Source organism: Oxyura jamaicensis, chromosome 6 (assembly GCF_011077185.1).
Source record: "Oxyura jamaicensis isolate SHBP4307 breed ruddy duck chromosome 6, BPBGC_Ojam_1.0, whole genome shotgun sequence".
Lineage (NCBI taxonomy): Eukaryota > Metazoa > Chordata > Aves > Anseriformes > Anatidae > Oxyura > Oxyura jamaicensis.
Genome location: NC_048898.1, coordinates 27,593,968 through 27,607,489, shown reverse-complemented (window position 1 = coordinate 27,607,489; position 13,522 = coordinate 27,593,968). Strand labels below are relative to the sequence as shown.

The 13,522-nt window shown below is 49.9% G+C and overlaps 1 protein-coding gene across 5 annotated transcripts in view; it reads left to right on the top strand.

Annotated features, from left to right (window-relative positions):
- Nucleotides 1-8,595: 8,595 nt before the first annotated feature.
- AFAP1L2 (actin filament associated protein 1 like 2) overlaps nt 8,596-13,522 on the top strand; it is a 60,241-nt gene continuing 55,314 nt past the window's right edge. For 2 of the 5 annotated variants that reach the window (XM_035330002.1, XM_035330001.1), the window contains exon 1: nt 8,598-8,790. In XM_035330002.1, coding sequence (XP_035185893.1) covers nt 8,775-8,790 — 16 coding nt within the window. In that variant the 5' untranslated portion in view covers nt 8,598-8,774. Of the gene's footprint in view, nt 8,791-13,522 lie in introns of all 5 variants that reach the window. The other 3 variants (XM_035330006.1, XM_035330005.1, XM_035330003.1) reach the window with 2 other exon arrangements.

Genomic DNA, 13,522 nt, shown 5'->3' with positions numbered 1-13,522 from the left:
GGTGGTGTTACTCTTTCAAGTGAAGCCACTGGAGATCAATCCTAAAAAAAAGTTCAGAGGGGGGTGTGAAAGAATCATGCTTCAGGCCATTGATCATCTGAGCTGCAGCTCTCTGTACAAGGGCAGGAATGGTACAGCACACATCAGGGAATCACAGAATGGCTTGGGTTGGAAGGGGCCTTAAAGATTGTCTAACTCCAACCCCTGCCATGGGCAGGGACACCTCCCACCAGACCAGGTTGCTCAAAACCCCATCAGCCTGGTCTTGAATACTTCCAGGCATGGGGCATCCACAGCTTCTCTGGGCAGCCTGTGCCAGGCCTCACCACCCTCTGAGTGAAGAACTTCATCCTGCACAGCGTCCTTGAGCCTACAGAAAGCCCCTGCAGCATCAGGATTTGTGCCCTGCAGGTAATTTGTTCCCTGTATTCTCTTCCACACCTGACATCCAGGAGATGTTTCCCCCACTGCTCTGCAGGGCAGGACCCCATTCCCTGCCTGCCACCCTGCAGCCCCAGGCACCTAGAAAAGAAAGTCTTCATTTCAAATGTCTCATTTAGTCATGAAAACTCCACTTCCCAGGTCTCAGCTCCTTCCTTGTAGCAGCAGAACAACAGTTACTGTCTGCCAGCCCTAGAATGCCTCTGGCCAGCCCAGGCTCTGGAGGTCCTGAGCAGCAGCCCCCAGTGGGGCCTTGGACCCAGCAGGGTGAGGGAGCAGTTGCTCTGTTTCAATCTGGCTTAGTCCATAGTGGTTGGGAATTTCATCTCCATGAACATCTCCTGTGCACAGAGCAAGTACACAAGGCTCTGGTCCGGTCATCGGCTCCACAGCGTAACAGGGGCAGTCACCCTAATTGCATTTTTTAATTTCTCTCCAGTTAAATGTACAAGCCCAATGAAATCTAAGTCCCAGGTTTCTCTTTTTCTTTTCATTTGTTAGACCATTTTTCCCTGTTCCCTCCTCCCCACAAATAATGTGAGGTTTATGACCCCTGAGTAATGGCTGAGGAATGCGCTGCATCCTACAGCCATCGCGAGGCATCTGGCAATGGGAATCTTCACAGCATGTCAAAAATACACAGATAAAACCACTGTAAATAGCTCAGATCAAAACAAGTCAAATGTCAGTGCTAATTTGCTGTCAAGTATATAGTCCAAGACCACTTCCTCCTGCAAAAAGAGAAACCCAGTTCCCAAGTGTGGCTTGCTCTGCTGTCACAAGAAGCTCGCTCCCCACCAAAAATCTCTCTCACTCTGAATGAACAAGAGCATTTTTTTTCCCTGCCTTTTTTTTTTTTTTTTTTTTTTTTTTTTTTTTTTTTTTTTCTGTAGCTTTTGTGCTGTCCACTGCTGAGTCTGAGGCTGGGAAATGAAACTTCAATCTGGCCTGCCATTTTTCTATTGTAAGAAAGGACTCTTGGGAGAGATATTTACTGTTTTCTATGGCTCAGTGAGAGGGCGAGAGAGGGAAGTTGTTCCAGGAGTTCCCATTACAAAGCATTTTTTCACATAGGCTCGCTTGTATTTTTAAGGACTTGGAGATTAAAGAGCCGGCAGCCCTGGAACAGGAAGCTTGCTGTACGTCCAAGGGTCAGGTGGGTCTCAGACAGCCACTGCTTCCAGTTCTCTTTTGTATACACACTGCAGATTAAAATGTACGTCCCAGACTGGACGTAGCCATGGTAGTGATGGGGGCCCATGGGCTGGGGGGAAAGGAAGAACGAGGCAGCAGGAAAGCAGCACAGAGCCGTCCCTCCTCAGGCTGCAGTTTCCATAAGGCGAAGGACTGGGCTGCTCAGCCAGCTCAAGGTATTCCCACGGCCTCACAGCTCCTTCCTGCCATCAGATATGTCAGCATGACTGCTTGTGGGGTTGCTCTCCCTGACATTCGGGAACTGATCCTGCTTAAGAAAACATTTTTTACTTCTTATTTTTTCCATACTTTTTTTTTTTTTTTTTTTTAATGGAGTCAGTTCCCTCCTTTGGTGAATGCAGTGGCCTCACAAAACAGTTGTACTTACACACAAGATGGGGTAGGCACAAGTGGGCAATGGGGTACGAAGAGCATTAGAGCAGAATACTCTGAGTTGTGAGGGATATTGGACATGTTATGTCATGAAATTAGTCTTGATTCGGTGACAGAGGTGATAACCCTCCCTTCGCGCTGTGGTTCCAGCAGCACATTCACACCTTCTGTTATTAAGCAGTCATTAAGAAGCGTGTCATCATTTGGGATATCCCAGCCCCCATAGCACCAGGTTTTGGAGAGAAGAGTTGCTTGTAGAACCAACCCTTTTCAGGATGAGCCCAGTCAGACTGCCTGAAATAGTGCTCCGTGTTGGCTGACTCTTCTGGACATGGCTACATACTGTAGAGCAAACAAAACGCAGCTGAGTCCATTCAAGGAATTCATTGACATTGATGCTTTGAGGTCTTTATGTGAACCGAAGTGTTTGCTGTGAAACAGGAGACAAGCTAATAATCAAAACAAGTTTTACAATGAATGAACTGCTGCTGAGAAATGCCTACTTTACTGCCTTGATACCATGCTGGATGTTAAATGACTGCCAGGAGCAAACTCTGTGGTATCTCAGTTAGCTCTTACCCTAATTATCATTTACAGAGGAGTCCCAGCTAGATGAATGATGACTTCAATATAAAGGACTTTTAAGTAAGATTTATTGATGTGACTACATTAATAATTCCCTTAGTAACGATGCATTTAAGAGTACAGATACTGTGGGAGGAAGGAGGCCAGATATTTGGAATCGTGTGTGTTTTGTTTTCATGTGGCTTACAGTGTTCCCCCTACCTCCTCACACAACTGAAAAAAAAATAAAATAAAATAAAATGTAATTTACTGGCTAGTTTTGTGGGAAAAAAAAAAAAAAAAAAGAGAGAGAGAGAGAGAAAAGTAGGTAACTGGCATGTCTGTTGAGGACCAAAAATACTGGATCATAAACAAGATCTGTCAATGCACACAGGCAGCCCCAAGCACACCACTGCAACATGCCAACCTTGCTGCCAATGCTTGGCATTCAAGATCTGTTTTTTCCATAGCTGATCAATTGTTCCACTTCCTGAAAAGTACATTTGTGCTCCTTCTGCCCATGGAACGATCCCAGCAGAAGACCCAAGGAGAGCTTCCCCGTGTTTTACCAGTTCCAGCGACAACAACACGGCCACTGGGGCAGGCCGAGCAGCCACCTGATCAAGTGCACAAACCAGCTCAAAAACTGACCCTGTGAGGAAAAGTGGAGTCAGGTTCAGTTGTACCAGCAAGCTTTTGGGGTCAGTATGCAGCCAACGTGGCCCTGGTGCTGACACCAAGGACGGGGAGCTCTGCCCCAGCAGGATTTACCCCTCTGCAGGCCCCAGGCTGCCACTCGGCCTTCACCTCATGGGGACACCCAGGGAAGCTCATCCAAACTTAACTAAAGTTGCTAGCCCACTTCCCTCTGGGCATTTTCAGCCTGAAATGAAATGTCCTTGGTCAGATGATCTCACTGAGGTATTGAAGTAAACCGAAACAAATTAAAGGCACTTAAAGCATGAAGGTTTGATAAGATCTGCAGGTCTCATGGGAGATGCTAAAGCCATTACATCTCACCACCGCTCCTCTGCTGGATGTCAGCATCTTCAGCTGCAGCACTGGAGCAGCTGCATGCAAAGCTATTCAGGTTATTTCAAGCAGCCTTCTTGAAGGTTGAGCTGTGGTAGCTAACTTTTCGATGAGAAAGGAAATGCCACAAGAATACACAAAAATAGTGTTTGGTGGGCGGCCAGTGAGAATCTGGAGGACAGAACCTGTACCAGAAAAGCCCTGAGACAAGACCTCTAGCTATAACTTCGGTCCTGAGAACTACCCTTTAGCAGAAACCTCATCCTGTAGTAAAAACCCACATATCACCTCAGTGCATCTGCTTGAGGGGAGGACAGGAGAGCTACAGCCTGAGGCGGACACACACGCTCATATGGTCACCTCCAACCCTGCAGCTGCTGGGGCCTGGGGATGGCGGCTGCAGCCCTGTGCTCCTCAGAGAAAGACAGACCAGGCAGGGCTTGGGTGTCCAGGGCCCTCAGGCACCGTGGAACACTCCTGGCTCCTGCCACTTGTGCATGGGGTGACGCACGCCATCTCCCAGCTTCACCAGTGGCGACCCTCATGGCCTGTGCCCCTGGGCGGCACTCCCAGTCCAACCCCCCTCCAAAAAAACACACATTTCTGGGCACCTGGCCTGCAGTGTGAAACAGCCTTTGTGTGATATTTTGTCAGCTACAAATAATTGAAAAAGGCCTACATAAAGTCCTAATTGTGTCACAGAACAGGCTCTTCAGTCATCCATCTTCCTATTAAATTGTGAATTTCAGCTACTCAGCCCTGCTGGAGTTATTTTCCCCTTCCCCTCCTTCTTCTTTTAAGCTTCTATTTATATTCTCTCAGTTGTCTCTGCCAGAAGATCTCATGTGGATACATTAGGCCTTTTCAAAAGGAAAGTTGGATTACAGCGATTTTTCTCCCCGTAGGACACAACAGCTTCATCCTTCATAACAGAGCAATACACTATAACTTCATTATGGATGGCATGAAGCTGGCCTATTTAAACAGAATACTTAATGATAGCAGGGAAGGCAGAAGAAATTCAATTCTGCTGGTCTACGTGGGAAAAGGGAAAGAGCTCTTTTGGTATTTACTGAGCCTGACTTCTTGACTCTTAATTAAAGTCTCCTTTCACAGGAAAAATAAATAAATAAAAATGGGAGATTTGAATGATACAGATGAGATCTGCTACCGCGTGGTTGCTTCCTTTTTGTCAGGTAGTTTGACATACCCTGAGATCTAGTATTATTAGCAGGCATGGCGGCTCCTCCGTAGTACTTAGCCATGGCTGGAAGAAATTTCAGTTTGTTGGTGCTCTCCTGTAGGAAATCAGGTTCTGTTTTTTGTTTGTTTGTTTTGTTTTGTTTTTAATTTTCCCACTTCAGCAGCGCTGACCTCTGACGCGTGTTCTACTTATTGATTTTGGCTTGGTGGAAGTGGTTAAGGCCTCAATAGAAGCTGCGGGCTGAAAAAGAAAACCTCCTTTTTGGGAAAATGCCAGAATAAATAGCCTTCTGTGAGCTCACAGTTGACATCAGACCACAGGTTGTGGTGATGATGGAAGAGGCTTTAGACGATCCTAATGAAAATGTAGCAAGATGTAAAAATTAACGTTTCCCATATTTTGATAAAACCAGTTTTTCCTCTCGCCTGGGTAAGTTTTAGTGGTGCTGAAAGATGCCAAGAGGTCATCTCTGTCGAGGCAAGTCCTCCACTGACAGCATGATAGTCTACACAGGTTTTTTGTAACAACTTAAGAGAGAGATTACTCCATATTGGTTTACCAATAAAACCCATGTGGATGAGATTTGTAACATTTGGTCCACTGAAGGCCCTGACTGCCTATCCCATCCCCTCAAAAACTAGAACCATGGCTAATTACATGTCAGAAACCTGTATCAGAAACTCTTAGGAAGCTGAAAGACATGTCCCATGGTGACTGTGAGCATTATATGCTGAAATGCAGTGTATTGATACCAATGAGGTCTGCTGGTGGGAGCATGCCCATATGGAGTTTGGAGTAGAAAAAAGAATGTTTTTTAGTTCTTTTACTGGTATTGAAAACTGCCAAAGGAAAGCTGAGGGGCTTCTCTGGAGGGAAACATGGGTCTGAAGTGGCAAATAAGTGTGACGAAGGAATGGCTCCAGGATGAATAAATGCCCAGGCAGTTCAGAACACTGTCCAGTCAGCATGTCTCATACTTTGGCCAGAGGTAGGTACTCTATCAGGGAGAGAAAGTCATCCACGCTGTTAGAGCTCTCTCTAATTTGTTCTAGAAACTGTTTGGACTCAACAACTGCAAAGGAAATGTCAAAGAATAGGAAGCCAAGAGAAGCTCATCAAAAAGACATCTGGTCCTGCTGTCCTTAATGGGAAATCCCCCCATCCCTCCAGCCACTCTCTTCCCAGCTACGCTCTTTTGAAACAGTTAATGTCTGAGGGAATCCAAAACATTGCTGGAATGTATCAGCCATGAAGTTTTTGTATAGCTGAGCAGCTGAACAGCTTTTTTTATTATTATTATTATCATTATTTGTTTGTGTTAAGTCTGATTGTCTTGCCTTTCGTTGGAAAAAGTCAGAACTGGCTGGGCAGAAGTCAGCAGAGCAACACCAGTGTTAGGCCTGTTGAAGCTGGGGAAGAATTTGGCCATCTCTTTTATGGCCAGAATCATAAGGTGCTTAACAGGGAAATAAGAAGACCTCAAAAGGCATACCCATAGTCAGCATGCTTGAAAATCTCCTGAAGTGAAGGATTCATGTCCTGTTCTCCGAGTACTCGCTCCTCTTCCACCAAGTAGCTTTGCTTGCATCAGTTACGCTATCCCAGACAGTGATGGGTCTGCCTCCTGCTGCTTCTGTCCCTTTCTTCACTGCCTGAGCCCTGGCAGTGCTTTCCTGGAAGCGGGGACAGGTCAGGTCTGCTGTAAAGCACCCACAAATGTTACCTCTGGGGAAAGAAGCTGGGTTGAGGCTTGTGTTCCTGAGCAGATTGCTGGGATTTGTCACAGAGCACTGCAGCAAGTCACCTGGCAATGGCATTTACCACATGAATTATCTCCCCTGCAAAGAGGCAGAAGCCTATTATGGATGTCTGCAATTGCCACTAATAATAAGGAGGAAAAAAGCAAGAAATACATGGATACACATGTAGATGGATGTTATATTATTGGCTCCAAGGAGCTCCATCATGAAAACCAGCACACAAGTATTTGCTCTGCCTGGACAAAGCAGCAAACTCTGATTTCAGCACCAACACTAGGAGTATTAGCTCCTTGCACTAAGCAGGGTCTGTACATTTCCCAGTTTTATTAAACCCTGGAATACAACATCCTGTTTGAAATAAAAATAAAAAAAAAAAAGAAAAAAAAAAGAAAAAAAAAAGAAAAAGGGTGTTCTGAAGTATACTAGGTAGGTAGTTTACACTGCAAGAGGAAGGGGACAAACAGGAAGAATTTATATCCTCTGCCATTATGTTCGTTGTCACTACCCCATCAATTACCATGGGCCTGGCCAGCAGTCCTGGGGCACCAGTGTTCCCTTATCATGGCCAGGAGGGGAACGCAAGGGACAAGCAGGGGATATAAAGCTGCTGGGGCCTGAAGACAGGAATCTCAGGTATCTGATGTCTTGATGTTTCAGATAATCTTTAATTAGTTTGTTTAACTGTTATTATCCTTAGCTAGGGATGCTGAGTTCAGAATGACTACTCACCTGCTTTGAGGTACAGGCAGCTTTAAAAGTTTGCAAAATCAGGGCCACACCGCTAGATTCTGAAAACTGCAGCTAAGAATTTGCTGGAAAGGGCTGTAAGAGAAGTATTCCTAGTGACGGATGTGTTTATTTAACCTGTTTTTCCTCCAGTCATCAGAGGCTGCTGGATCTGATGGCTCAGGCACTTGGCTTGCCTCTACATTTGTGTGGTGGTTGTGTACTAGCAAGAGACGGGATGTGCTCCACCTTCAGCTTCCTTGAGCAGCAATAGCCCTTTATCAAAACTTGTTCTCACTGGGGACATTTCCATGCGGTAAAAGCCGCTTTGCGGTTCCACCTGACACAGATGCCCCATGAGATGTCACCGCCAGCAAGCACAGCCTTGGAGGGTGGGGGCAGGAGGGGCATGCAGGGACCCAGGCAGGCTGGGAAATGGGGGTTCTGTGAGCCTCCTGTTGGCCTTTGCCCAACTCACTGCCCTCTGCTTGCTGACTCCATGGTACAGCAAGCACAGAAGTGACGATGCTCCCCCCCCCCCCCCCCCCCATTTTACTCAACTGAAGTGGAAATGAACATCTCTGAGCACATCAGGCTCTTCAGACATGTGTGTGCACCTCAGAGATAGGCTTGCAGAGCCGAGCAAAGGTGCAAGGAGCTGTATGGTTTGGAGAGCCCACCCACCTGCCCCATAGTGGAAACAGGTCTCTGCAAGAAGAGGTATGTTTCCATCGCGGGCTACACCACTGTCTTCCTGCCCACACTTAAAGTGCTAAGCAAGGCCCAAGCCCCAAAGCCTGTGAGTCCCTTGAGGGTCAAGGCCAACCTCAGAAGAATATGGCCTTGGTGTCACCCTCATCCTTCAGTGGCATCCTTCAGTCCCTCTTTTAGTTTAAAGCCATTACCCCTTGTCCTACCACTACACTCCCTGACAAAGAGCCCCTTCCTAGCTTTCCTGCATCCCCTTTTAGGTACTGGAAGACTGCTGTAAGTTGCCGCAGGAACCTTCACTCCATCTCCAACATCTCCACGTCCTTCTTGTGCGGGCCCCTAACGCTCCCATTCCTGACAGAAGCGTCACATTCCTGCAGCGCCTCCACGACGCCGGCCTCACGAACGGCACATCGCCCTCGTACCCAGGCCGGACCCGACTCCCGCTCGCCCTGCCTGCGGAGCTCTGCCGAGAAAAGCTCCGCCGGAACCGCGGGCGGGGGAATCCCCCGGGACGAGCCGGGCGCGGCGCGGCGGGGCGGGGCAGCGCCGTGCCCCTGGGGCCGTTCCCGGCTCCCGGTGCCCTCGGCGGCCGCAGGTTGCCGGCTGTCCGTGCCCACAGCGGAGCCCCGGCCGCGGGGCGGAGAGGGGCGGGGAGGGGGCGGCCCGGGCTGGGATCCGGCGCCGGCGGCGGAGGGGCGGGAGCGGTGCGGAGCGGAGCGGAGGCAGCGCCGTGTCCCGCAGCCCTCATGGAGAAATGCAGAGGTGAGGGGGGGCGCCACGCGTGTCCGCGACCCGCCGCGCTCCCCTGCTCGGGCGGTGGTGGGGAAGGGGCTTTGGGGAAATGGGGGGGTCGCTGTGTTCATTTGTGGAGAAACCGCGGTGGAGGGGGGTGTCCGCGCGTGGGGGTGGCAGGCAGCTCCGCGGGGAGCCGAGCCCTGCGAGTGGGGCGGGGATGGGAGCGGGGCGAGTCCCGCAGGGAGTCGGGGCGGGGGGCGCGGAGCTGCGGCTCCCCGGGCACCTGCCCCGGGCAGGGAGCGGCGGGGACCGCGGGGGCTCCCCCTCGGGGCCGGGGAGCAGCGCCGTGGCTCGTTTGCTGCAGCCCCTGGATTTGCCGAAGGTTGCTCCGCTTTTTCTTCCTAAATTGCCCGTCGGCACAGACTTCCTGCCCTCCCAGACGCGACATCGGTGTGCTGGTTTCTGAATGCAAATCGGGCTGGAAGGAGGGCAGGGTCCCGGCCTCCCCGCTGCCCCTGGGGGTCAACAGCGGCTGGGAACGGCTCGGCCGAGCCCCGCAGCAATGCGGGCAGCGCCGGGGAACCGCTCCAGGGAGCGGAGGAGGAGGAGGAGGAGGGAGGGAGGCCGGTGAAGTGCCCAAGCCTGGGGTGCTCTGCGATTTTGGTGCTGCTGGCTTGTAAAAGTCTCCCCCAGAGGAGGTGATTCCAGCGCTTGCACTGTACCGAACAAGTCTTCAGTACAGCTTTACCTGTTGTGAGGAAATGGGGTTCTGCTCATAGCCACTGCCCTCCTTGGGCTGCCTGAATGCTTCAGAATGGAGCATAGAGCTCAGCAAATATGTTTCTGCCTGACCCTGCCTGGACTCGTTACCCTCAAACTGCCCAGGTGTGGTTAGATCTCAGCAGATGTATTCAAATTAATAGCCCTTGTTCCCTAATCCTTCTGTGGTGGGGACCTGATACACCAAGGTATCATACTGTGGGAAGTTACTTTTTGCCAGGACTGTGTTCTCTGACTCCGCTATGCAAGTAATGCAGTGTTCTGACACAGCTGGTTCTGTATCTCCTGTTGCATTTTGATTTGTTTCTTACTTACAATTGATGCTTTAGAGGCCTGATAGGCACAGTAGTGATGTACTGCTTAAGTGATGTTAAAGATCATATCACAAGCCAAATATTGTGTAGCTTTTTTTTTCCTTTCCCTTTTTTTTTTTTTTTTTTTCTGGCAGGGTCTGCACAGTGCCATTCAGTTCTCGTGGCAAAGCAGTGGATTCATTAAGATTCAGCTATGTTTTGTATATTGTCTTCTTAAATATGCACGCTGCTCCCTCAGAGCAGTGGGATGTGTTCTGCATGTGTGTAATGAATAGCAAGAGCAACTGATGGCAGAGGCTCGCCAGTGCTTTCTGTGCTATGGGTAACGAATGGGCAGGTGTGGGACCAGCAGGTGCTGATGAGGGCAGGGAGACATCCTGAGCTGTGCAGTCCCAGGGGGATAGCATGTGGGAGCTGGGAGCCCTGCGGAGCAGGTGGAGGAAGCAGCTGAGTGAGGGGTTACTGATGAGCACGAGGGGCAGTGCCTGTTCCTGTAGGACAGTCCACCTAGGGTGGATGGAGTTGAAGGACACTGTTAAGCAATAAACTGCTGTTAGGGGGAGGCATTTGACTCTAAGGCCTTTCCTATTACTTAAGAAGCACAGGCTGTGAGCATCTGCAAACAGCAATGCTTATTTCCTTTAAATGCAGGCGGGGACGTGTTCTGGTCCTGGCCGTAGCCTGGCACACATGGGAGGTGTCTTTCCCTCCTGCTCCCAGAGCAGCCGCAGGATTCAGGTGCCCTGTCAGCCTGCAGGGTGGCACCTGCACTGCGGGAAGGGCTTAGGCACTTGGACGCACATGGTGGGAGTGAAGGAGGGGCTGTGGAGCTCTCCTGGGAATGGGTTTCCTTTCCCAGCCCTCTGCAGATGGGGATGCAGGGCCAGCTTCATGGGAAGAAACTCTCTTGACACTTGTTAGGATACTAAGGCTCTGAAAGATGATCTTGGTGTGTGGCAGAATTTTTTTATTTTTTTATTTTTTTTTTGCCAGTCTGCAGCAAAGAGCGTTTTCTCAAATGATATGAGCCTTGAGAGGTTTGTTAGGTTATTATTGTATTTTTAATGCGGTAGAGCTCTGTAATGGAAATCAGTGCGACTTGCAGCCCCGACTTTCAAAGAAAGGTGTTTAGCACTCTTGTATTACAGTCTCTGTTGAGGAAAGACACTAGCTTTGTATTCCTCTTCATCTGAGGGTCTGCCAGGGCTCTGTGGGGCACTGCGAGTGCTTGCAGTGCTCCTCTAAGGGGACATGCTCCTTCCTCTGCAGAGGAGAGCTTGACTTGTTACCAGAAGCCAAGCATTTAGTGTAGATGAGGATTAAAATAGAGAGTTGGTAGAAAGATGAGGTGTTTGCTTGCTCATTAGCGTGTTTCAACTGGGAGGGGAATGGGGCGTGGGCCTGCTTGGGACCTAGTGCATATGTTCTTTTTAACAAGTTCCTGCAAACGCAAGGAGATATGCTTGGGATGAACTGTAAAGCAGAGAGGAGAGTAAGAGTCCTGGTGACATTCTGAGGCCCTTTATAAACCCTTGTTAATCAGAATTGCATTGATTCATATCTGGGCTCTATATAAACATATGTGGTTTATCCTCAGCTGAGCACCATCACAGCTGTTGTGTTTAGCTAATTGCCTTGGTGCAATTGGCAACTGGAGAAAACAGGGCAGTGAGCTGTGCTGTACCAAATCCAGTGCAATTTTCAACTGCTGTGCTGAGTCTCCTTTGAAATGGAAATTAATGTCCTGTGTAATGCTGTAAGATATGTTATCTCTCACTTCTGTGAGAGTGACCCTGGTGGGTTTTGGAGAAGGAAATGGGCTCTGGGAGCAGAAGGCAGGGATGCAGTCATTTTCAGCACAGATTTAGGAGATGAAGTCTTTTTCTGTGACTGAAACCACAGCCTGTCTCAATTATACATCTACCCTGTCCATGCAGCCACGCCATCCTGCACACTGTCACCCGTGCCAGTATATTTCTAGCCCAGTTGCATTTCTGAACGCAGAACCCCCTCAGTCATGCTGCTGTGGTATCTGTGCCCTGCTGGCACTGTTCACAGAATTGCCTGGATCCTGCTCCCGAAGCTGGCAGTGCTCACCAGCACTGCAGCTTTGGGTGCCCACTTCTGGGGTGCTCCTGGCAAGGCACGGGGCCTTGTTTTTGTGGTGTGCTGTTTCTTTTTGTGTATGGGGCAGTTCTTGCCCCTCTGCACACCTTCACTGCTCCTGAAGCCATCTGTGTGTGTGCTGTGCCTGGCAAGGGCACCAGAGGCTCCCTGTGAAGGAATTCAGTGTTCGGGGGCTTTCACTGATCACTTCCATCGAAAACCTGCAGCACTGGGAGTGCCTATGTTGTTCTCTTGGGAACTTCCTATGAGCCTCCAAATAGCCTGCTTTCCCCTCCGGAAAGGCAAGAAGTCCTCTGAGGCAGGCAAGTGTATCTTCAGGCAGTAGCAACCAGAGAGACCAGGGCTGTAGGGGACACCTTGGAGAACCAAAACTCAGACGTGCATCTGTGACTAACGATGATGTGGAGCATGAGCACCTGGGCCGTAGGCACTCCTTGCTGAAGCACAGGCCCAGAGCCAGTGTGTTGACTGGGGTGCCGCAGTCACCGAGCCGCTCTGCTGACCTGCCTGGTGGTGTTTACTTCGCCTTGGAGGTTGAGTCACCTCCTCGCTGCTCTCAGGTCAGCGGGGAAGACAGGCTGGTGTGGTCACTGCCACAGTCTGTCAACGTGGATCTGAGCCATTGCTGATGTGGCCTTGCCCTAAGGAGATGCAGGTGCCAGCACTGCTCGTTTCTGGGCTGAAGTTCCCATAAATGTTTTAAAAGATAAATATAGTTGATTACAGGTAGCAGAGCTTCAGGAAGATGGGGTGTGGAGGGGGGAATCTGAAGCAAACTCAAGCTGCAGAAGCCGGCCAGAAGCCTGAAGGCACCCTTCAGCAGGGCCGCGTTGGGGGAGTGACCGGCCCCACAGCGACCCAGCAAGGCTGCAGCTGGGGCCAGAAGGCACCAAGGCTGAGGAAAATCACCAGGGCTAATGCCTGGCATGGGTTAGCTCATGGCTGCTGGCTCAGGATGGCATGGGAGAGGTATCAGTGACAGAGGTGCGTGTGGCAGCTCCTGCAGGCAGGGGCCTTGGCTTTGCTGCTGCCCTGGGGTCCCCTGGCAGCGGGACCGTGGTGTGGCAGGATGCTGCGGGGGGAGGCCTGGGAACTGCGCTCGTCTGGCCTGAAGTTCTAAACACAAGGGTCAGCACTCACTGAAGTACTTTTTTCCCCTCTTTTCCCACTGACCTATTGCCTTTTTTCGTGGGCAAAATTCCATAGAAAGCACATCTGAGGATGGTTTGGTGTATGGCAACATTGTCTTCAGTTATAAACAGCTCTGTCTGGAAGTAAATATCTCAGAATTATAGGATCAGCCTGAAACTCCCACATAATGTACATACTTGCCACTTGTGATTTAATAAAAGCCAGTATTTCCTCCCCTTTGGTGAACTGTGCTCTGTCTTGCATAAAGGTTTTTGTGATGTCTTTTTTTTTTTTTTCCTCCTTTGGATCCGCTTAGGATAAAAGTGTAGTGCAAGGCTTACAACGAGCCTGGGAAAGGGAGATCCACAAGCCCCGGCTGGCCGTTCAGCCTGTGGGCTTCTTGTTTG